Genomic DNA, 25,766 nt, shown 5'->3' with positions numbered 1-25,766 from the left:
GCCCTGGAAAATGGTATATCTAAGGTAGGCTTAGCGAGTTAGATGGTCTGACTTTTCGGAATAGCTGACCTATCGCTGACCCAACGCACTCAATAGGCGATCGAGAGCAGAGGTGCTGGCGGAGCACTCTGTCGGAAGATTTGGTAACCCAATCGGGGTTCTGGAAAGGAGTTCGAAAACCCAATCGGGGTCCGACTGTTAGCTGCAGAGAGGGTTTACAACGCTGGCGTTTGAACTTGAAGCTGTGGTGCCGGTCTTAGCCTGTGGTGGTCCTGTCCTGATCCATTTTGGTCCATACCTGTGCTGATTCTGGTCTGCACCTGTTCATACCTGCTGGCACCTGCACTTTGGGTTTCTGTCCTTTAACCCAACCTGTGGCCAGGGTTGGTCTTCACACCATTCTAGGTAATTATAAAAATATATGTGGGTACTTCTTTGTACTTTTTTCCCTTTTCTACCCTTCCTGTTTCAAATGCTTAAACAAAAATTCTCTTTCCTGCTTAATCATAATTCTTGTTGATTGATCATGTTTTCCGATTAATGCAGTTTTGAACATTGACATTCTAAAATGATACATAGATAAAGAGTTAAAACTGTCCTGAGTCTGTGGTTATTCAATGAGTGCAAATGTTTATTTACTTTTATTATTCTTATACCTTTGATCCCCTAGGATTCTAGGTACCGGTGACTAGAATTGGTAAGTCAAATGGTATAGGTCCTGAATGGTTAAACAAAATTGATTGAGTGTAGGTTTACCTGTTCAATGTGTATATAGTTTTATGGGCCCAGGTGAGTATTGTAAAACAAACAGGTGAGCCCACGCTCTATCAGTTTATTTGGTAGCAGTATGGTTAGGGTTTAGTTAAGATAGGTAGTTGGTCGTGTTAGGATTATTGATTTGTATTTTTTAATATTGATTTTATGTATTAACTGAAAATTGTTCGTACCTGTTATATGTTTGTTTTGGAATCCCCGGGGGCAGAATAGCTGTTGGTAAATGGAAGCAACACTGCAGTGAGGTCACTTGCCTGTGGAAGCAAGTGCATGGTTAGGTAAAACCGGAAGCACTATTTTAGGGACTTTCTGTATAAATGTGTGAATAATTGATAGCAAAGAGTTCGCTAGTAAAACTTTGGTGTGATATCACCTAGAAAGGGTCACACTGAAGGAGTAACAGGTTCTTCTGAGCTTGATTGACAGCAAAGGAGTTCGTTGGTGAAACTTTGGTCTTATATCACCTAGAAAGGGTAAGCCCGAGGGAGTAACAGGTTCACCGAATGCTTACGGGAAAGGTTTACAGAAGGGATCTACTTGTAGTGTATGAAGAGTAAACGGAAGGGAATTACTCGTAGTGAGTGCAAATCATTTCTTTCTTTGAATTAGTCACTCAGGCACAGTGGCGAATGTGTTTACGCCGGTAATCAATGAGCATTTAAAAGAGAATAGAAGTAAGCTCTCGTATTACCTTGCAAAGGAGGGAGTCAGTTGCGGAACTGCGCTGCCCTCACTTAGAGCCGCGCTGGTATTGGTTGAGACAGTGGGTGTGTAGCTGAGGTAATACTGTAAAGGAGGGGTGAGTACAGGAGCGTGAGAACTTGCCTCACCAGAAATGCTGCACACTTATTGGTTGGATTTATTTGAATTCTAATTGCTTATTGGTCATTGAAAATTAAGAAACGTGTTGGTATTGGGAGTCTATTAGTAAACAAACGAGTGTCTTTGCAAAATTAAAGCGTTATAAAATTACATGTGGCTTTTAGATCCAGCAATAATAGGAAATAGACCCGATAGGAGATATTTAGGTTTTGGGCAAGGACAATACATAAGAGGAAGACCTCATATCATGTACGGAAAATGTCTTTCATTAGGAAAGTCAGAAATTTCTTTAAAAAGGATAAACTGATTAAAACCAGAGAAGGGATTATTATTCCACCACCGAATACGCCCGCATCATACATGATGGTTGAAAGGGGCTATCACACTTGCGTATGGTTAGAAAACTGGATAGAAAATACAAAAGATGATGGAGTTTTGGCATTTCCAGAAAATGGTACCTTCAATGGTAGAGTTTTGTCCAATTTAAGAACACACATGAATGAATTAGATCCTAGACCTAGATTAACCCAGTACGAAGCATTAGAAGAATGGGAAACTGAGGCTTTTGAGCGAGATAGACCCAGAAGTGACAGAAATTGGAGTACATTTTATCCCAGATTTCCCAAAGAGACAAGAGATAAGCAGATGAAACAATGGAGACAATCAATGCTAGTGGAAGGATTATATCCTTTTCGAGCCTTAGAAGAATAAATGGGAAGTAAAAGTACTGAGAAAACGAAAAATGTAATGATTAATGTTGATCCAGAAGATGATTACATGGAGGATTTGTTAATGAAAAATCTGTCACCTTATATTGAGGAACCAAGTATATTAATCCTCGCGCACCGTTCTTAAAACCACCTTTGGTTCCGCCAGTAATACATTAGACTTTATTAGAAAAAGTGTTACAGGAAAAGGAATGAGAAGCAATAAATAAACAGAGAAATGAGTTAATTCAGAAAATTACACAGTTAAATACAAGTCCAGAAGCTCTAACTATTCCAGTGACCATAGGTCCTGTTGTTCCCTTATACGGAGATAAACAAACTAGTCCCTGACCTCCCGTTCTGACTACACCTGAAGTGCAGCCAAGAAAGGAGATATTATTAGTGGATGATCAAGCAAGTGAATGTGAGTCGGAAATTTCTCTGATGGGTTTACCTATAAGAGAACCGGTAAGTCGCTCAGTTAAGAAAATTACTCCTGTAAATTCTAGGAAGGTACGAATGGAAACATCCTCAGGTACAAGAAGTATTACTGTAGTTACCCCGAAAGAAATTGAGAGATAGTCCAGGAAAATAGAAAAGCCAAAAGCACAGCCAAAGACATTGGATATTTTTAAATTAAGGGGCACATGCATCAAAGGAAATTGCATTCGCAAATGGTGCGAATCGCAAAATTAGGCCGTTTGTGAATGCAATTCCCATTTTTGGGATGTATTGACATTTTTGTCATTTTCGCAATTTAAGAAATCGCAAAAGGAGTAGTTTCTTTTCTGTAACTCCAGTTCTGTAGTAGGGGTATCTCTGTTATAGTCATAATCTAGTGAATAGTCCCGCCCATGTGCGTGGACCCCGGAGCAATCAAAAATAATCTCTTAAAGTGTCGAAAAAATGCAGAACTGCACAGACACTGAAGAGAGAATTTAAAGACATACAATGCAGCCTATAAACAGGCTACACTGTCCAGTACTTCAACTAGAAATTCAACCAAAAATCCACAAAACAGCAAAGCCTGTCCAGATTTCCCTTGCCTTCAGCAAAACCCCCTCTGGAATGATAGAGAGGAAGACATGGACAGACAAGCCCTATAGGCTGCCATTATGTGGCTCAGAACAGGATACTGTGCCTTTATGAGAACTTTCCAGAACTTCACAGTATCCTAGAATGCCCTGCAGGTCCCTCTTACTTTCATTCTTTTTTAAGGCGTAACACGCCAGACCTGTAGCATTCCTTACATGAATATCTCCCCAAAGGGGAGGAGGGCGGGCGCTTATGACTATAACAGAGATACCCCTACTACAGAACTGGAGTTACAGAAAATAAACTACTCCTTCTGTAGTAGGGGATCTCTGTGCATAGTCATAATCTAGTGAATAGAATGGCAAGCCCATCCCCACACCAAAGCGGCGGTGGAGAAAAGAAATCAACACCACTATTGTGCGAACAAATTCCGCAGCGAAGCCTGTCCAACCTGAGCATCCGCCCTGGCATCAGTGTCCAGACAGTAATGCTTAGCAAAGGTATGAACCGACTTCCAAGTGGCGGCCTTGCAAATTTTTGCAATCTGCACATTACGGAGCAAGGCTGTCGTGGCAGCCTTGCCCCTGGTGGAATGAGCCTTAGGCTTACCTCCTAAGGTCTTATTAGCTTTCTGGTAACACAGTTGTATGCAGGACACAATCCACCTGGAGATGGACTGCTTAGAGGTCGCAAGACCCGTCCTGAACGATCCATAATTGCTAAACAATTAGGCTGACCTACGAATACCTTTGGTCTTATCCAGATAAAATTTCAACACCCTCCTAACATCCAGGGAATGTAAAGACCTTTCCGCTGGAGATGAAGGGTTCTGAAAAAACGTAGGCAAAGTTATAGTCTGGTTGACATGAAAATCAGAAATAACCTTGGGAAGAAATTTAGGGTGAGTACGCATAACAACCTTAGCAGCATGAAATACAGTATAAGGTTCATTACAACACAACGCCTAAATTTCACTCACACTGCGGGCCGATGTAATGGCCACGAGGAACACCGCCTTCCAGGACAGGTGCTGCAACAAAGCCTTATGAATGGGTTCAAAAGGCTCCTTCATGAAACTGGACAGCACCACATTCAATTCCCATGAAGGCGAAGGAAGCCTGACAGGAGGGAACACTTTCTTCAAGCCTTCCAAAAAGTCTTTGATCACAGGGATCTGGAAGAAGGAAGTCTGTGAAGGGCTTTTCCTGTAGGCAGTCAATGCAGCGAGATGAACCTTAATGGAATGAACATTAAGGCCAGACTGCGCCAAATCCAGAAGGTAAGGAAGGATGACATCTTCCTTGCACGTCGTTGGGTCAAAATTCCTGGACACACGCCAGATACAAAACCTCTTCCACTTGTAAGCATAAGAAGTCCGAGTGGAAGGTCTCTTAGTCTCCTTCAGTATGTCCATGCAATCTTCGGGCAGATTCAAATGGCCATATTGCACTATCTCAGGAGCCATGCCGCCAAACTCAAGGACGAGAGGTTGGGGTGCAACATCTGCCCCCGAACTTCGTGAGAAGGTCGGGCCTGCACGGCAGCCGTATGTGTGGAAGGAGAGACCGGTGTAGAAGGTCCGTGAACCACCACTGTCTAGGCCATTCCGGGGCAATCAGGATCATCCGTGCCCTGGACTGGGACAGCTTGATGAGCACCACTGGAATCAGGGGAATGGGCGGAAAAGCGTAAACAAAGCTGTTCGACCAGTTGATCCAGAGTGCATTCCCCAGCGTCCCTTGCTGGTAGTACCTGGAGGCGAAGTCTCGGCATTTGCTGTTTTCGGCGGTGGCGAACAGATCTACGTCTGGAGTCCCCCACCTTTCGAGGACTTCTCCTAGTACGTCGTCGTTTATGACCCATTCGTGGTTTTCCTGAATCAGTCTGCTCAGTGCGTCTGCCTGAACATTCTGCACACCTGGTAGATGGGTAGCCGTTATCGTCAATCCTCTAGCCAGAAGCCAGCGCCAGATCGTCTGCGCCTCCCGAGACAGAGTGCGCGATCTCGACCCCCCTGTTTGTTGAGGTAATACATCGTAGTCGTATTGTCCGACTGTACAAGCAGAGAGTTGGTCTGGAAGGACGGAAGAAAGGCCTTCAGTGCCAAGTGAACAGCTCTGAGTTCCAGGAAATTGATGTGGTACGTGGACTCCATCTGAGACCACGTTCCTTGAATCTGTAAGTCTCCCGAATGCGCTCCCCAACCTTGGAGAGAAGCATCCGTCACGATAGTCTGAGTAGGAATGTCCTTGTGGAAGGGAACCCCTCTGAGGAGATTCTCCGCTGAACACCACTACTTTAGAGACTGAAGAGCATGCAGAGACAGTTGTATCTTGTCGTCCCAAGATCCTTTCCTCTGGTCCCATTGGTCCTCCAAGCACTCCTGCAGAGGTCTCATGTGTAGCCGTGCGTGAGGAGTGAGGAAGATACAAGAGGCCATCGACCCCAGTAGAGAAGACACCGTCCTCACGGTTGTAGATGGAGCGGTCATAAGAGCCTGAGCCTTCCGAAGGATCGATCGCCGTCGCTCCTCCGAAGGAGACACGCTTGCTGACAGCGTATTGATGGTGGCTCCCAAGTATTGAATGCACTGGACCGGGATCGGGACAGACTTGGACATGTTGATGTGCAACCCCAACTTGTTCAAGAGAACGCATGTCTTCTGGAAGTCTGCCTGAGCTTCCGAGAAGGAGGAGGCCTTGATCAACCAATCGTCCAGGTACGGGTAGACAAACACCTTGTTCTTCCTGAGGTGTGCCGCTACCACTGCCATGCACTTCGAGAAAGTCCTGGGCGCAGATTTCAGCCCGAATGGCAGCACTGTGTATTGATAATGGTTGGTGCCGACTTGAAATCGCAGAAACTTCCTGTGTTTGTACGCGATGGGCACGTGGAAGTAAGCATCCTGTAGGTCTATGGCACAAAGCCAGTCCCCCTGTTGCAACTGAGGATAAATCTGATGCAACAACAGCATGTGAAACTTTTCTCTGCGAATCCACCTGTTTGCCTGCCGCAAGTCCAGAATGGGCCTGAACTCGTTCTTGTCCTTCTTGCGAACCAGGAAGAACTGGGAGTACAGACCTCTTCCTCTTTGAGACAGAGGTATGTCTTCTATCGCCCGCCTGGAGCTCGCGCAGTTGATACTGCGAGCTGACCGGAGGGATCGCTGGAGGCGGGCTGATGAACCGAAGACTGTATCCATTGCAAACAATATTCAGCACCCACTTGTCCTGAGTAATTTTTCTCCACTCTGCCAGAAAAAATTGAACGCTTCCCCCACCGGAGCGGGTAACGGATGAAGGGGAAGTAACCGCTCAGGGTCGAGACCCGGCCGGGCCCTTGTTCGCGGTAGAGGACTGTTGTCCCCCTCTACCCTTCTGACGCTTCTGGAAGGGTCTCCGGAACTGCTCCTGTTGTTGCTGCTGCTGTCCCGAAGACTACCCCCGTCCTCTTCCTTGTGCGCCGTAGTGCCTCTGGAAAGGCCTGAAGGATTTCTTCTCTTTGGGCTTCTCCAAGCCCACAGCCGTCAGGGTCTCCGCCTCCGCCTTCATGCGGGCCATCTCATCATCTGCGTGTTTTCCGAAAAGGGTCTCCCCGGAAAAGGGCAGATTGGCCACCCGCTGCTGGGCCTCCGGCTTGAGTGACGTGAGCCGTAGCCAGGCATGCCGCCGCTGATTGATTCCATGGCAGTAACCATGTGCGGCCAACAGGGAGGCGTCCGCCGCTGCACTGATCACCTGGTTTGATACCAGCATCCCTTCCTTGAGGATCTCCTGGAAGTCCTCCCTCTTGTCTCTCGGTAGCAGTTCCACGAACTGTTGTAGGGAGTCCCACAGCGCCCGGTTGTAACGGCCCAGCAGCGCTGTATCGCTGGCAGCCTTCATGGCTGCGGAAGCGGTCCCACACGCTTTCCTACCCGCCGAGTCGATCCATCGACTCTCTTTATCTGGCGGCGGTGGTGGATGACGGGGAGGTAGAATGCAGTTTCCTGGCCGCCGTCACTATCACGGAATCCGGTCCCAGATCCACTCTCAGAAAGGCAGGGTCCGAATCCGGGGCCTGTACTTCTTTAGAAGCCGGGACGGAGCGGCCTTCACCACCGCTGGCGTGAGGAACAGCTCCTCCGCAGGTTCCTTCAATCCAGGTAGCAGAGGCAGAAGAGAGTGAGATAATGCTTCTTGTGAAGCGTCTCGAATATCACGGACGTCGAAGGTGTTGGAGCCGTCACCGTGATACCTAGCTTCGCAGCTCCACTCAGGAGAACTTCCTGGAATGTGGCAATGTCGTCCACTGGAGAGATCCTGGTCTCAGGAGAGTCCGATAAGGTCGGCGAGTAGGAACGGGTCCTGTAAGAGTCTGTGCGTGACCTAGACTCCCGCCTCCTATGGCGACGCCTTGATCTGGTGGAGGATCTATGTCGACTCCTTGATCTTCCTCTCCGTCCGGAGCGTGAACGGGACCTCCGCGGCCGAGGACGATCAACCGGAACGGGTGACTTGGGTTTGGACGGAGCCTTCGGTCTAGGTGTACCCTTGGGAGGCGTCGGACGCTTAGTCGACCTCGGAGGAACCGGAGGTGGCTTTTCAGGCAACCCTGACCCAGGTTGCGGTGGAGGCAACGGAGACGGAGTAGGCGTCCTCGGAGAAGGACCCCACGGCAATGGAGGAGGGGGAGTCATCTTCCCCAGCGGGGTATACACCTCGGAATACACAGAGTGCGGCGAACCCCCATCTCTTCCAGCCTGGGACGTAGGGGTACCTCCCACGGCGTCAGGTCTCCTTCCACCTCTTTTCGGCGTCGAAGAACGGCGACTATACGGCGAGCGTCGGCCCCTGGACGTCGAGCGTATTTTCCTCGGCGTCGAACGCCTCCTGCGCCTCGACGGCGACCTTCTGCGCCTTGATGGCGACCTTTTGCGCCTTGACGGCGAACCTCGGTGCCTCGACGGCGATCCTCGGCGCCTCCTGTGCCTCGACGGCGACCTCCTGTGCCTCGACGGCGACCTCCTGTGCCTCGACGGCGACCTGGGCCTCAACGGCGACCTTGGCAGCGAGGACCTCAACGACGACGTCCGCCTCCTCTTCGCCGACGGCGAACGGCGGTATCGCCTTGACGGCGAGCGCCGACACCTGGCTCGTCGACGTCGATCGCTCAATGTCGACAAGGATGACGATGAAACAGTCACCGGAGACTTCGAAGGTCTAAGGATATCCCTCGACGTCATTTCGTCTCCGACGATGGGGAACAGACCGCAGTCATTCCTCTCAACGCCGTAGTGGGCGCAATGGACCCAGGCGGAGAATGGTGACGCTTGCTGGTCTTCCTGCCCCTGGGGAGCCCCCCCCCGGGGCCTCAGCATGGGCAGAAGAAGCCCCTTCAGACCCACCTTGAGCCTTCAGTCTTCTTTCTTCTTTCTTCAAGACCCTGAAGTCTGATCTTCTTCCTTTCCCTCAGGGTCCTTCCAGAGAAGCCTTGGCAGATAACACACTCCTCTAGAACACGAGAAGCTGGAAGGCAGAGGATACACACCTCATGGTGGTCCGACCTGGCCTTTTTCCTGGAGCACTCTGGGCATTTGTCGAATAATGCAGGCATATTCTACAAAAAAACAGAGTGAGAAACCAAGAAGAAAAGCCCCACAGCACAATAAAGTACTAAAACTTCGAAAATTAGTGAAAAAACACCAAATAAGTCCCAAAAAGGGAGAGCTCAATGCTCCAGGGTCCTGCTAGCAGGAGCCCGAAAAAAGACTAAAGGCTAAAGCAGGGTGCAGCGGCCACTGTAAAACAAACTGCCATCATTGCGTAAAGGCAGACGCTTGAATGAGAAAAGAAAGTGTCTACACCAACTGATGAAGGAGAGAGTGTACCGCAGCCAGTAAAGCATCCAGTCCAGGTGGGCGGGGCTAAAACTGGACAGGGTGGTAACCAGGAGGGACTAAAAAGCATCACTAACAATGGGAAGCCAGGGTTTAGCATGCACAATGACGCTAGCGAATGGAAAGAAGGGGCGGAGCCTACACTCCACTTCTGAAATCGTATCGATCACAAGAAGCCTCGCAGAACGAGCAGAGTGCAGGCGCTTCAACGCTGGTCTGAGAGACATAAAAAGGAGATACTATATTGGACACAAGACTACTTTGATGAGTTTTTAACACTGGGATATAGTGTACATGATTGTGGAATTTCTGCATGCACTTTGAACGATTTATGTACCTATGATATGTAGTGGGTTGCACATTTAATTGATGTATATGGGTTTTTTTTTTGGGCAGTGTTATTTATGCTTGATTGGAGCAATAACCTTTGATGCATAAAACACGTGGCCAAGCTATTTTTCAATCAAATTCATACAATTTACATTGTTTTCTGTAGAATAAAGCCTGGGTTTGCAATCCATTCAGGAAAATGCTCAGTACAAACAGGGCTAACAAACAGACATAGGCGTTCTTGTGAAACATTACCTGGCATATTCCAATCTCGGAAGAATTAGGTAAGCAATGATGCAGATAACGATGAAGATGTCTGCTGTCAGAAAGTAAACAAGGGCGCTGTCACAGACACTTGTTGCTGCAGCCAAGTCCACTATGGATGCTACAGCACAAATCAGTCCACCCATGGCTTGACCTGTATAAATAAAAAGAAAATAATATCTATAACACAAATAATAGTAGCCATAAGGCCACATCTTATTTTGCGCATAATCTCATTCTCTTGTGGTACCACCAGGGCTCCTTTTACAGAGTGTTTACAATAATGCCACTGTCTTTTCTTTCTACTTTATTTTCAGAGCAAACATTACATTAATCACTGTTTCAGAGATATGAGTCTTGTACTTTTTGTAGGCGAAGACTCTGCCAGATTCAACTTAAAAATCCATTCTCTTCAACTCAATTCAACTCATGTCTCTAACCAAGCAAGCTCAACTGAAATTGCAGTCCTACTGAACTGGAATAATCTTGACTCTCAGCAAGTAAAATAGCTCACCACTGAGATCAGTGTGTAACCTGAACATAGTGGGTTTAAATACTGGCAGTACGGACTCGGGTTGACATATTACAAGAGCAAAAGAATTAGCACCATACAGAGCTTATTAAACACAATACATTATTCATAATGCTAACACATGTCCAATGAGAGGTGGCAGAAATTCAGTCAAAAGCGCTGCGAGGCCTCCGGGTAGTTACGCGCTATATAAGTGCAATTTTTCATTTCATTTCAGCTGTTATACACAAGAAATATTATGAAAATGTATTTTCCTCCTTAAAAAGGTATCTTGCACCTTTCTTCTTCACATCATTTGACCTTTTTATTTCGGAATGACATTTAGTTGATAAAAAAGACTCACCGAATGGAAAGGTGTGCGCTTCAATTTCTTTGATAAAAGTCCCCAGTTCTACTCATTCAATGATTCGCTAAACACCTCTATCAATCGTTGTTAAACAAGCATCACCCAAAACTATCTGCTTGCATTTTTGTACACTTTGAAACACCTTTTAAAAACGATTTAGCAATCGCAGACCAGAGGGACAAAAACTATATTCTGCCAAAAACTTGGTTGAGCGGACATACAAAACACAACAAAAATATATCTTTTTTTAAATGTATCTGGACCTCCCCTTTGGTAATTTGCACAAAGTTCGAAGGCGTAATCCCAGAAAGTGGTTTGTCTTTTTTAGGTCGCGCCTACCAGACAGTGCAGCAGTCTGGTATGTAAAAAGGCAACTTGTGGACTTTCAGAAAGTTGACCTGGGAATGCATTCAGCCATTGGCTTGCTATTGGCTTTGTAGTTTGTAACTCACGTTTTCAGGCTCTTGATTTGCTGGCTTTATTTGCTTCAGTCTGTGGAGATTGAGTTTGTACCTCCCCATGCTAAAGCTGTGTTTGCAATATTCTTCCACAAACTTGTTTTCTGTAATAAACAGACCTTTAAATCTTGTTCTTATCTCGACTCATTTGCTGGTCATTCAAACACCAAAGTCAAATGCCAAGTTGTGTTTTTGTGACAGCCTGTTTATTTTGCTTTCGGCTGACTAAAGCAGCGGCTTTTAATAGAAAGAATAATGCAGCATACTTTCTCCAAGGAGCCTGCATATGCCCTTTTTAGGGCTCGGACTCCTCCCCACTGTAAAGTGGGAGGAGTTTCGAGAACTAATGTTAAAGAAGAAAAAAAAGTATCTCCTAGGGCTTTTGCCGAGACAAATTCCACACATTCCTTTGCGTGTTCTGTCATTTGGCCAGTGATTCGTGTTCGTTGTGCTGTCGTTTTAATAGGCTTGAAGTGATAGGGTAAATGTAGTTTTGTTCCGCCATTTTGGGCATATTTCGTTCGTGCTCGCGCAAAGAAGTACATTAATTATAATTAGGAGCTGTCAGGGTGCCTCCGTAAGTGAATGCAGATGGCCGGGCGCGTTCACCATTCAGCAGCGCTCAGCGCGCAGCTGCTGCATGCCAGGCCGGGAAAGGGACCATAAAGTAACATCTCAGTAAAAACAGGAATAAGTGAGCCGCTGGTGTTATTCCTGCCCAGAGCACATCAGGACAGTTTCACAGCACGCTGGGGCCCTGTCCGCCATTTAACAGTTGGATAAACTTCTCCTGCAGGGTCACGCTTATTAAAAGTCGAGGAGGGAGTACAAATTGCCTGCGGTGTGCAGGCCGCTGTGAAGCCAGATGTGGACGGAAGACCCCGCAGGGGGGGCCAGACTAGAGCGCGCCTTTGATCGCCGGCACGAATGACAGAAGACACCGCGGAAGCATATATATAATAACGTTATTTGTTTGTACCGTCTTCTTAACCCTGAGTTTTTGAAACGACCAGGCCGGCATCTGATCTCAGGCAGTGAACCCATTTCAGGTGTAACCTCATATAAACAGCTTTCATGGGCGGGGTGAGGAAGGCAGCCAGTGATCGAGGCGAAAGCGCTTTCAAAAGTCGCAGCAAACTTTCCGGAAGCCCAGATCCTGCTGTTGTGAGAGCTTTTCTGTGTGATTTCCAAATGCGTTCTCCCTCACAGAAGGAATCCTTCCCCACCACAAACATTTAAACACATTCTTCGGCAGGGTTTCGGCTGCTGAGGGCGGCCTGCGCGCTGCAGGTAACAGCCTGCTCTTTGCTTTCCTGGTTTCGCTCTCACTGGGGACCCGAACCCACATCCCCTCGCATTGTGACCTTTCACCTCCTGCGTACCCCAGACCCACACAGTAGCTGGACCGTGTATGGACAAGGGTACATTGTGATGGAGGAGAGCAGAAAGGTGGCTTTCAGTGTTTTTGGAATGTGTGGTTATGTGTGGAAGTATTTCAATAAACACTTTGAATCAAAGAAAAGTGAGGGTAACTTTCAAATACCCTTTGAAAATCTTTAAGTGCAGTTCCTGTACTTTTCTTGAAGAAAGGGCAGCCTTATAGGTTTTCTTTCCAGTAACTATTTTCTCCGTCAGGCTTCCGGCACCTCCGCCTATCTTTGCTGTTTCAAACTGCACTTTGACTTACTCAGACTAATAGGTGTGAAGAGAGAGTGATCTTTGTTTCCCCTGCTTTGCCTTTTTCATAAACCTTTCCACTAGCCCCTTGGTGCCCAGTATAGGTCCACAAAGGCATTCTCTTTGCCAGAAGTTCAGGGTATCCATGTAAAATAAATGTACATGTAGTGTATCCCAGTGAAACTCACCTACTTAAACCATGGCTATCTTATAATTCCGGTGTGAATCTGTCCCTCCTGGACGTATGTTGGACACTCCTGCTACACTAGTTTCATCTATTAACCTTGCAAGCTAGTCTTTTAGGTCAAGTTGGTGCTCTCATTTTCACTAATATGAAGAGTTCAATTTTTTGAGTGATGTCTTCTATCATCTGATTCCACCCAGCAGCAATATTACCCTTAAGTACATCTGAAGTGCATTTCCCATTATCTTACTATACCCCAAAGCCCTCTTTCTGCCCTTCAGGGCATATTTTAATAGTATGGCTTTTCTTGTAGTTCCACCAAAGAGCACTTATACAGCCTATACGGGCATGTTTTGTTCTAAAAGTAAAACAGTTCAAAACTGCTCTAATTGGGTGGAACCAGATAGATCGATTACTCGTATGAGATTTTAGGTGACAAAGTATGTGGTGATGTCATTGACCTGTTGGTACATGGTCACAGAATCAATGATAAACCTAAGGGTATTGGTTTTTTTTTGGTTTCGTAATTGAGGCCAAGACCGAACTTTGCAAAAAACACAGGCTGTGAACACATTGTGTGTGTTTTAATGTTGCACTTCGTTGTAAATCCTTGACATACCTTTTTTTGCACTTTGGCTGCAGCTTGTATAAAGAGACTCGCCATCCTAAGTGTGCAATTCATTCCTTTCTTAGTTCGTCTCACCTCCTCCCTTCTTTTCTACTCTCCCCCCGCCCCTCCTATTTTCTTGCCATCGCTGGTTGCACTCTCTCCTCTCCGCTACTAGTAATACCCGATGCAGAGTGGCGGCGCAGAGTGGCGGTGCGGAGGTGCAGAGTGCAGAGTGGCGGCGCAGAGTGGCGGTGCAGAGTGGCGGTGCGGAGGTGCAGAGTGCAGAGTGGCGGTGCAGAGTGGCGGTGCAGAGTGCAGAGTGGCGGTGCAGAGTGGCGGTGCAGAGTGGCGGTGCAGAGTGCAGAGTGGCGGTGCAGAGTGCAGAGTGGCGGTGCAGAGTGCAGAGTGGCGGTGCAGAGTGGCGGTGCAGAGTGCAGAGTGGCGGTGCAGAGTGCAGAGTGGCGGTGCAGAGTGCAGAGTGGCGGTGCAGAGTGGCGGTGCAGAGTGGCGGTGCAGAGTGGCGGTGCAGAGGTGCAGAGTGGCGGTGCAGAGTGGCGGTGCAGAGTGGCGGTGCAGAGTGGTGGTGCAGAGTGGTGGTGCAGAGTGGTGCAGCGGCGGTGCAGAGTGCAGAGTGGTGGTGCAGAGTGGCGGTGCAGAGTGCAGAGTGGCGGTGCAGAGTGGCGGTGCAGAGTGGCGGTGCAGAGTGGCGGTGCAGAGTGGCGGTGCAGAGTGGCGGCGCAGAGTGGCGGCGCAGAATGGCGGCGCAGAGTGCAGAGTGGCGGTGCAGAGTGGCGGTGCAGAGTGGCGGTGCAGAGTGGCGGTGCGGAGGTGCAGAGTGCAGAGTGGCGGTGCAGAGTGGCGGTGCAGAGTGGCGGCGCAGAATGGCGGCGCAGAGTGCAGAGTGGCGGTGCAGAGTGGCAGTGCAGAGTGGCGGTGCAGAGTGGCGGTGCAGAGTGGCGGTGCGGTGGTGCAGAGTGGTGGTGCAGAGTGCAGGTGAGTGCAGAGTGGCGGTGAGTGCAGAGTGGCGGTGAGTGCAGAGTGGCGGTGAGTGCAGAGTGGCGGTGAGTGCAGAGTGACAGTGAGTGCAGAGTGACAGTGAGTGCAGAGTGACAGTGAGTGCAGAGTGACAGTGAGTGCAGAGTGACAGTGAGTGCAGAGTGACAGTGAGTGCAGAGTGACAGTGAGTGCAGAGTGAAAGTGAGTGCAGAGTGACAGTGAGTGCAGAGTGACAGTGAGTGCAGAGTGACAGTGAGTGCAGAGTGACAGTGAGTGCAGAGTGACAGTGAGTGCAGAGTGACTGCAGAGACAGTGTGTCAGGGTGCACATTGTGTGAGTGTGCAGAATGAGTGTGCAGGGTAAACAGTGTGTGACTATGCAGGGTGACATTGGGAGTGTGCGGGTGAGCAGTGTGTGAATGTTACGGGGCAGTGTGTGAGTGTGCAGAAAACACCACACACACATAACGCACACACAAACCACACACCTCAGTCTCTCAACACCACACACTTGTCACCACTCAACACAACACAGTCACCACCACACTCACTCCCCAGGCTCACCCCCACAGACTCACCAGCACACACTCACCAGCACACAGAAAACAACACACACAACAACACACCCCCAGCCGTCAATGAATGCTTTCACCATGCACAAACACCAACAACCATCATCCATCTGTGCACGCTTTTACCAAGCACACACCCACCAGCCGTCAGTGCACCCTTCCACCAGGCACACACACCTCCAGCCGGCAGTGCACTTTTCCACCAAGCAATCGCAGTATGGTACACTTTACTTTTAAACATATTCATATAAAGCACAGCATGCCACCATTGGTAAAATTACAATTCAACCAACATACTTCCACTACACACCACATGCACACACTCCATAACACATGGCAAAAAGACATTGGCATTTACAATGCCATTAGCTCAAACTCAAATAAATCCGAGCCCGATTGCATTTCTAATGCTTGTTTTATTTTAGACATAGCCATAGCAAAGGTATCTCGTTCTTCATCTGAATAAAACATTTGCACGTTTTTTACAACATTCCTCTTTTTTGGTGAGTTCATTTCATTTGTGAAACTGCCTTATCGGAACAATGTACAAACCTGCCTTTCAGTCTCAGCATCAGCCTAAAATATGGTTATCTTGGACAATTGACACTGTTTACGGTCCATTTACTGTCAAGCACAGGAAAAGATCTTTTCACAGAAAAGCGACATCCACATTGTAACACAATTTAACAATGCTTGGTTTGCACTTTGATGTGTAAAGCATATGCTTTACTTATGACATCTTTGGTAACCCGTTTTGCAGAGTTGGATAAGTTTAAAGGAACTTTTTATGAAAGCTTTCGTATTTATGTTTAGCTACACAATAATTATGTACTCTGTCTGCAACTGTGCGTTTTTCGTAACAAATATATTACCGGATATAAATGATTTCCTCATTTGTCCTTGCACACACTAGGGTCAGGATTTCAATGGAGCAGCATGTGGAGCAGGGGCCAATAGATTTAGGAAACCCACTGAGTACTGATTATTGTGATATTTTGCTACTAAACAAGCAGTCACGAGTGCAATTACCTTGAAGGCACTAGGGTCATGATTTGAATGATGCAGTAACAGACACACAATTGATGGACCGAATGCAGAACTAATCAAAACATTCACCCCCAGTAAAGAGATCTGGGTTAAAACCATCGTTCTTTTGCTCACCATGCCACCCCAGTTTAGACCTGGCCATATGCAAATCAGTCTTGACCCTGTGCCTCATGGGAACAGTCCAGTCCGAACTGCCAAGCCAGGTCCTCTCTGGATCGGAAACATGCATCCTAAGACCGGTTTTGGGCTTTTACCCCTCTTCAGCCAGGATAGCTTGATTCCAGTGGCACAGTGAGCCCAGGACCCACGTCTGGGCATACCTGGCGCACTTAGGGCGAGAAAGCAAAAGACACACAATTGATGGACAGAATGCAGAACCAATCAAAACATTCACCCCCAGTTCGGGCTGGACATTTCCCATTGGGTGCAGGGTCGAGACTGATTTGCATATGCCTGGGTCCAAACTGGAATAGCAGGGTGAGCAAAAAAACGATGGATTTAGGCCCAGATCTCTGTACTGGGGTGAATGTATGACATTGTTCTGCATTCTGTCCATCAATTGTTCTTTTTGCATTTGTCACGCCGAGTGCGACGGGTATGCTCAGACGTGAGTCCCATGCTCTCCATGCCACTGGAGTCAAGCTATAATAGCTTGTACTCATTGGGGAACTGCTGTTAAGTGGTCAATGTATGTAAACTGACTCCTAAAACAAGGAATTTTGCTAATTCCTGACTGGTATATTTGTCTCTCTTATAAGGCCTTAGACGATGGTGTAGAAACTGCACCCACAGCATGAAAAGTTAACTGTCACCTGTGGATTGCCACAGTTAAAGTGAATCCACTAGTGTAACAAGGAAAACGTGGCTTGAGGGCTTCCTTTGTCACCCTACTGTTGCGGTTTAAAACTGCAAAGCAACCAGTTAAATCAATCCTGCCTTATAAATGTTGGTAAGTAACCCCTTTGTAGGTCTTCTAGTCCACAAACTAGGATGCATTGTACTTAAAAGTAGTCATGTTGAACATTAATGATTACATTTCTCAACAGTGACAAGGTTCAAAAGCTATTTCACTCTGGCAGGACTAGCTGTCCTATTAGGAAAACCAGATTACAGATAAAAACACTAATAAAGCTAACTCTGGAAAGGGACTGTAGGAAAGTAGCATCTGCTTCTTATGGTTACCGCCACTTTTTGCTTGTTGTGATGCTGTTTTGACTACTCTGACTGGAATCCTGCTACTTAGGACCCCAGTCTATCTGCTTTCTCCCTAAACTGTTGTGTTATGCACTTTGGTACACTCCAGATTGGATACTGGGGTATCCTTGTCAGACCCTGGTATATGGTACCCAAGTACCCAGGGCATAGGTACCCCAGAGTCTCCCATGGGCTGATGCATGTATTATGCCACCCATGAGAAGCCATGCAACATGGAACTACAGGCCTGTCATTGTAGCCTGTGTAAGTTGGTGCATGCACCACTTACTTAAGATATAGGTTTGCTGTATCTAAGGGTGCCTGCACTTAAAACCTGTAAGTCACTCCAATAGCAGGCCTTTACAATCCTGAAGGTAGGGTGCTGGGTTCTAAGTGAGAGGGTTCTCCTGCATGAGAAGGGCACCCCTGAAGCCTAGGGAGTCCATTCTCCCAGGTTGTCAGTGTAGCAGCCATATACTAGTATAGAGGTGCAATATGCGACAGCGCGATGACCAACTCTAAAACGGCTGAAACAAACCCTATTGTGTTTGGTGTCAAACATGTTGGAATCACTAACCGGTGTGGGAGGTTTGATTCCAACCCTCAGAAGCGTCCTTCGTGGAGCTCCTGGTGTTCCCGGTACACGCCTTCTAGTCCCAGACAGCACAAAATGGTTGCTGACAACCAGAGACACATTTCTGCTCTCCTACTGCTGAGCCAACCTCGAGCAGGGGGAGGCATGACAATAGGCATCCTGTCACAAGGAGGTTTGACCACCTCCCAGACAGGATTTAGTGTATTAGGGCTGGGTGGGTGCGCTTGCCAGCGACTGGAAGTCTGCATGATGGGCACATTTGGTTTCCCTGTGCACAGTCCAGTTCAAACTAGTCCTGGGAGCAATTGGCTGCTGCTCTGGCGCGAAACTGGACAAAGGACATGGGAGTAACATCCCCCCTACCCAGACCCTCCCCTAGGAGGTTGCTCTGAATCTTTCCAACCCCCTCCCGTGGGTACTTAAGAGCTTACCTGGCTGTAGGACATTAGATTAGTCATGGACAAGATTTAGAACTAAGATTAAATTAGATTAGATTAGGTTTTTGTAAAGCGCGATAGCTACCCGCAGGCGTCCGGGCGCTAAAGATTGACAAGTGTAGGTGAGGAAAGAGACTGTGATTATCTGCTAAACAGAAGAGTTTTCAATTTTTTCCGGAAGGGGAGAAGGTTGGACTCTGAGCGAAGGGAAAGGGGAAGGGAGTTCCAGAGTCTTGCCGAGTTCGAGGAGAAGGTTCGGCCTCCGCACCTCGCTCTTTGAATCCTGGGGTTGCTAACTCAGAAGGCGTGCGCCGACCTAAGCTGTCTACTAGGATGGTATGGGTTGATCAGGGTGTGATTAAGGGTTGCTCCTTTTCTCCAGAAAGCAGTGTGGGCAATACACATGCTTTTGAACTGGATTCTTTCCCTGATAGGTAACCAGTGGAGGTCTTTTAATTCAGATCTCACAGGTTGGAGACGAGGGATGTGCAGGAGGGTGCGTGCGGCACAGTTTTGAATTACCTGGACTTTTTTGAGTGTTGATTGGGGAGCTCCCAGGCAGAGAGCGTGTAATGGCTGGATTTTTTGTTTAGATGGGATCAGCCCCCAGGGGCCCCTGTGACCCAGCCAAAACGTACTCACCTTCCCTTCTTAGATCGTATTCACAATGAGTAGATATACAGATAAATATACAGGTTGCACCTAAGAATGGGGAATGACAATATACATATACGGATTTTCTACAATATCTTATTCACATCAGTTGGCCTCGCGGTCACCCCGACCCAGACCGTTCTACCCTAGGGCAGATCTGACACACAATCCGGTGTGTCTACACACGGGCCTGCAGAACCCAATGCTCCCTTTTCCAAATTGTTCGCGATCCTGCGAAACTACGCGTCAGTATCCCTCCTGACGTTCTCACTTATTTAAGCCACAATCTGGTGGATTTACACGTCGGTATCCTCCCCGACGCTCTCATTAACGCCGCATATCAACGACGACCACATTCCTATGAACCATTATTGGGATGATATTTCGGCAATCTACTTGGGACAAAACTAAAATAATAACTTTGAATATGGGTCCAGATTATACAGTGTACTTCTTGCTTTTGGCATCAAAGGTCCACTCACTCCCTCTTTATTCGATTACCATCTACCTGATCGGGATTTCTCATCCGTTCACCTAAATAGCGCTCGACTAGGAATGCCATTTACCAATATTGAACATAAGCACCAGGTACACAATAATTCTATATGAATTAGGATATTTATTAACAATAGGCATAAATCACATTACTATGCAGCATTACATTTGCAAAGGGAATAAAAGAGAAAGGTTAAAGTGCGCACACTACAGGAATTGGTCGGACATCACCTGGTTAATGGGAAGTTTGGACTCGGCAGTCATCTAGGCTCCTGTCTCGTCTCTGGGTCCTGGCTCGCCTTGCAGTCACCCTCAGCCGTCACAAGTACACGTCTGCACCGCTAGGCTCAACCTCGTCTGCTCTCCCTCAGGACCTCGGAACCTTGCTGTTTATTAACTACCGTCTCTCTCTCTCTCTGTATTAGTGCGCTCCGCGCTACTTCTCGTTCAGTCTATCTCAGAGAGTTTCGGTCTTAAATCTTTCTCCAACTTCAAAGATGGCGACTTGTCCACCATGAAAATGAATAATGGCAGAGATGCTAACGGCTAGATGCCGCCTACGGACTAACTGACAAAAAGACTAACACCTTCGCTAATATCAAAGCCCGTTCCTTCATGGAAATTCACGGCCAGTAACCTGCCGCCCACCAAATTCTTGTACCTCCCCGTACCAAGGACACTTTCCCAGCCGGCCGGCCTGAAGTTGTGTCTTCGGAGTGGAGAAAAATACATTCCTTCGATAAGGGTCAGCCTGAACCGGTTCTCTCCAAGCGAACAACAGCTTGAAACTAAAACATTACACTTAACCTAGAAAGCCTTCTCGAGCTACCGGGCAGAAAGCAAAATGGAGTCTGTCTCGTTTAAGGCCTACGGAGCCCATAATATGCATAGCTCCATGAAAAACAGATCGGCATGTTAGCAAATGAGTGAATCATGACTAATACTTATATATCTAACCCCTCACTTAAATTCATAAGCCTTACTCTAAGGAAAATAACACGCAAATGCCTTTATGTATATAAGACAGGGTCCCTGTCTATCGGCCTAATCCCTATGCTATGGGGGTGATAGGCTGGAGTCACTCTCCATCATTCTCCTTCTCCAAAGAGCTAGCAAAAAGACAGCCATAACATTACACCCCTTGACTCCAGTCTATTAACCACAAACTAAATGGAACTAACGTCAGTAGACGAATAATATGAAACAAAACTAACTGATCTATGAGCCTTAGTAAGTCTAAAAAATTGTAGCAGGGAAGGGATACACTGAACAAAGCAACAAATTGCTATAAGGATACAAACAGCAACAATAACCCCTCCCAAAATTTGTCGTAAAAAATGCATGTCAGGGAGCCAGTTAAAAAGCCAGTCAAAGAAACCCTGATCTATATGTTCTCTAATTTCTGTAGTCAAGTCGTGGAGTTTATTAATATGGGATTGAATATCTTTAGAATGGTCAGATAAATTAAAACAGCATAGACCTTCAAATTCAGAGCACTCGTGCCCATGTTTTAACAACAAATAATCAATTGCTGCACGGTTTTGCAAAATAGCTCTACGTTCACCTTGGGAATCTAATAATAAATCTGATAAAACAGTAGATGTTTGGTTGATCGATTTGACCATCCAGCAGGCCATTTTGCCGATTGTTTTGGCATTATAAACGGCCAATGCCGGAACACCAATAATAGAAAAAGCTAAACCAAGATATTCTGATCTAGAAAAAAGATGAACAGAGGAATCACAGTCTTCATGTAATGACATAGAGTCTCGAACAATACGAGAATGGGAAGGGGGATGTGAAGAAAACATTAGCAAACTTAATCTAGTGATGGCACATGGGCCACCAGAAATATTCGCAGGAATATAAGGCCAAGATGAATTCCCGCAGGAAAAGAGCCATCCAGCTGGTAATAACATTGAACGATAATGGCTAGTGGCTACAACTAAACTTTTACAGGTCATATTGTTTTTCACTGAAAGGCACGAATTAGGAAGTCTCTTTGAACATAGCAAACGTTGATGAAATGAAAAAGTAGTAGCGGCTTGGAGTTTCAACCGCAAACACTCAGAAATGGCCTTAGGGTTGCAGGTCATAATAAAACAAAGATCACCAGGGGTAATATTAAAAGTAGTAATTCTGGAATTAATAGGGACATCGAGGTCTGAAAGAAGAGTACATGAGGGACAAAATTCATGGGCCGCGAAATCGCCCAGAATAACATTAGGTCGGGCATTGGATACATTAAACACATGATGCAAAGTTTCAGTAGATGCAGGGACAGCCACCAAGCAGGTCGCTAAAATGTCAGTAGCACTCTTCATAGGAGTAAGGCAAAAATGCGGAGAATTCGTCACCCGCTTCGCGAGTGTAATCCAAAAATTCGACGAGGTGCGCCACGCGGACCGCGCGGCTCTTATTATCCCATCACTCGGCGTCGGTGGATCCTCTCCTCTCCCGGCGTAGCAAGCCAAAAGGAGTCCAACGCCGACACATCCCGCAGCAGCAGTCCAAAGAATGATCTGAAAGAATACAAACACAGGCCTTAATCATTCTCGTAAGTAACATTTATCAGCTGGGACAGCTTCCCAGCCATCTTTCCCTGGCTTCATCACCAAAACGGTGTTGTCATGACCGGTCGCAATAATATCAGCCTGTTCAGGAGGATTTTTAGGCGATTGCACCCATATTTTAGCTCCAGGAAGATCAGATGATCCGAAGCCTTTTTGTCCTCGCACAGTTAGCAACGTTGGGGCAGAGCCTTTCTTGATCTCACCACTGAAGACAGGCATAATCAGTAACTGAGCAACACGGTCAGACTTTTTGATCAATAAGTCAGTCTCACTGCTATTAAGCAAGAGAACCTTAATCTCTCCCTGATAATCACTGTCAATCACTCCTCCGAGTACTTGTACACCTTTCAGGGCCAGGCCAGATCTAGGGGCAATTAATCCAAAACTACCGGCAGGTATAGAGACACCAATGCCAGTTTCAACAATGATTCGATCCTTTCCTGGGAAGTGTGCATCATTTAATGCATGCAGGTCGAGGCCCGCGGAACCTGGGGTTGCTCTACATGGAGCCAAAGCACCGGGGGTAATTTCCCAATATGTGACAGTGGTCGCAACAGAATTAGGTTTTGCATCAACATGTGGAGGAAACAAACGCATCAGAGGAGATTCAGCATGTAACAAAGGACGATTATTTAAAATCAATAAGGCTTGAAGTAGGACATCTCTCCATTGGCTGTAACGGTCATCAGTCAACTTGCGCAACTGTTCTTTCAACAAGCCATTCATTCTCTCAATCAGTCCTGAAGCTTGTGGATAATATGGAATATGAAACACCCAGTCTATATTATTCTCTATACAGAATTCCTGCACCAATCTTCCACGAAAGTGGGATGCATTGTCCGATTGAATCTGGAATGGGACACCATAGTATAAAATAATGAGCTCCAGGGTTTTAATTGTATTCACTTGGGTAGCATTCTTGCAAGGGAAAGCGACCAAAAGGCCACTATAAGTATCAACCACTGTACAAATGTATTGACAATTTCTGCTCATGGGGAGCGGACCAATATAATCAATCTGCCAAATTTGGGCGGGCAATTTACCTCGATGTAAGTGGCCTCGAACAATTTGAGGCACCTCTTTCTTTCTAGAATGCTGGCAAATGGGACAATGTAGAATGGCATCTTTAATTAAAGAAAAGGGAATATGAATTCCTCTATCAGCAGCCCACCTGTTAGTGGCTTTCTCTCCAAAATGTCCTGCTTTCTGATGGGCCCATTTCGCCAATCCCGCCAAATCAGAATCTTGCATGTCAACCACTGCCTCAGAAATTTTAGACTGTTCATCTGCAATGTTATGGAAAAATTTGTCAAGGGAGTCGATTGGAGTATGAGCATCCACGTGAAAGATTGTTACAGTACTCTGCGGAAGCAGTTCCCAAATATCTTGCCACAACTCCTTACCCCACAACGTCTTAGAATGCAATTCCCAATTATGCGAATGCCATGTCGGCAGCCACACCGCTAGTCCATTTGCAGTGGACCAAGAATCAGTGAAAATATGACATGTACCTGGTAATTCCTGTTTCAAAACTTGGTAAACCGCATAGAGTTCAGCATATTGACTACTCTTACCGTCTCCAGTTGTGCTTAATAATTTCTGTGTAATCGGGTTATAGGAGACAGCTTTCCAATGTCTCTTGTCACCAATGAACTTCGCAGAACCATCCGTAAACCACACATGTTTTCTATCCTCCGCGGACAGATCATCAAATGATTTACCCCACTTCACGGGAGACTCCTGCACTACGGGAACCGAACACTCACTTTCAGCCTCATTGGAGGGCGCCTGCGCCACTCGCTCATGTAAAACCGCCACACCTTTCGGACCCACACGTGCCCTGTCCTGAATGTACCATTTCCATTTAATCACACTAGCCTCCTGAGCATGTCCAATTCGATGGGACTTCGGTGAACTCAAAACCCACTGCATGATGGGAATTTCAGGCCTCAAAATTACAGCATGGCCTAAAGTCAATTGCTCGGTATCCACCAGAGCCCAGTAACAAGCAAGCAACTGTTTTTCAAAAGGTGAGTAACGCTCACCAGCCTCTGGTAACTTTTTGGTCCAAAAACCTAATGGCACTTTTTGTCTGCCCTGCTTTTGCCACAAACTCCAATTGGCATACAGACCTTCCACGGACACATTCAAATCCACATCACCGTCACTCACAGGCCACAAATCCAAAGCATACTGAATAGCTTCTTTAGCCAAATTAAAAGCAATCTGTTGAGGTTCGCCCCATTCAAACGCATTCTTTTTACGAGTGACTCGATACAAAGGAGCCAAGATCTGACTCAAATGGGGAATATGCTGACGCCAAAATCCAAATAATCCGATAAAGGATTGCGCCTCTTTCCTATTTCTGGGAACAGCAAAATCAAGTATTTTTCGTTTAACCTGTGGAATCACCTCTCTGTGACCCTCATGCCAATTAATTCCTAGAAATTTTACAGCTTGGGATGGAGTTTGTAATTTGTCAGGATTAATTTCCCAACCTTTTGCTCGCAAACAGTCAATGATCTGATCTAAATGAGACTGTACCTGGTCTTGCGTTTCACCTTGAATCAAAATGTCGTCAATATAATGACAAATCTGAACTTGTGGAATCGTGGGCACTTCAGACAAATGTTCCGCCACCAGCCGGTGACAGATCGTAGGACTATGTACATAGCCTTGAGGAAGACTCCGGAACGTCATTTGACGTCCATTCCATGTAAAACTGAATTGTTCCTGGCATTCGGGGGCAATCGGAATTGAAAAGAAAGCATTAGCAATGTCAATGGAAGCATACCACGTACCTGGATGCTTTTGAATTCTCTCAATCAATGTAACAATGTCAGGCACTGCAACAGTCAATTTAGGTGTATGTTTGTTCAATTCTCGATAATCAACAGTCATGCGCCAAGAGTTGTCACTTTTGCGCACGGGCCAAACAGGATTATTCCAAGCAGATGTGACCGGAGTAATGACTCCCGCGTCAATCAAATCCTGAATCGTAGCTGTAATTTCTTCATGACCACCTGGGATGCGATATTGTTTCTGAGAAATCACTTTCGTCGCTAAAGGGATCTTAATAGGTGGCATGCGTAAACGGCCAACCCGTACGGGTCTGGTCGAAATGTACTGTCTAGTACCAAATTGATAGTAACCATCATCCAAATGCAAAGTCATACCTTTCAAAATGTCAATTCCAATAATGTATTCCAAAAGTGGCACAACCAACACAGAGTATTCTCTACGAGGAATTCTACCAATTTTAATTTCAAGTGCAGTTTGAACTGTGGGTGTTTCTTTACCACCCAGACCGGTAATTGTGAAAGACTGTCCATGAAATTTTCTTGACTTACCATGAATTAAAGTGGCCTCCGCCCCAGTATCAACTAACGCTCGGGCCCTTTGGATATTACGATGTTTCCAAAAAATCTCAATATCTACATAGGGTCTGTAATCTCTGTGGGCCCACCTGCGTACCGGAGCTTGACCTATTTCCTAGTCATTTTTCCTGCGTTCCGTCAACCAAGACAGATCAGGGTAAATGTTCTCAGTTTTCTTGGGTATCAGAATTTCTTGTTCATATCCGTCTC

The 25,766-nt window shown here is 46.6% G+C and overlaps 1 protein-coding gene across 1 annotated transcript in view; it reads right to left on the bottom strand.

Moving 5' to 3' along the window:
• The window catches only part of SLC29A3 (solute carrier family 29 member 3), a 304,230-nt gene that overhangs the window by 42,746 nt on the left and 235,718 nt on the right, over nucleotides 1-25,766 (bottom strand). The window contains exon 5 of the mRNA XM_086922116.1: nucleotides 9,802-9,964. Coding sequence (XP_086778242.1) covers nucleotides 9,802-9,964 — 163 coding nt within the window. The remainder of the gene's footprint in view (nucleotides 1-9,801; nucleotides 9,965-25,766) is intronic.

This window comes from Lissotriton vulgaris, chromosome 5 (genome assembly GCF_964263255.1).
Source record: "Lissotriton vulgaris chromosome 5, aLisVul1.2, whole genome shotgun sequence".
NCBI classification, from domain to species: domain Eukaryota; kingdom Metazoa; phylum Chordata; class Amphibia; order Caudata; family Salamandridae; genus Lissotriton; species Lissotriton vulgaris.
The sequence above is the reverse complement of the archived record's forward strand: the minus strand, read 5'-3'. Positions and strand labels throughout refer to the sequence as shown.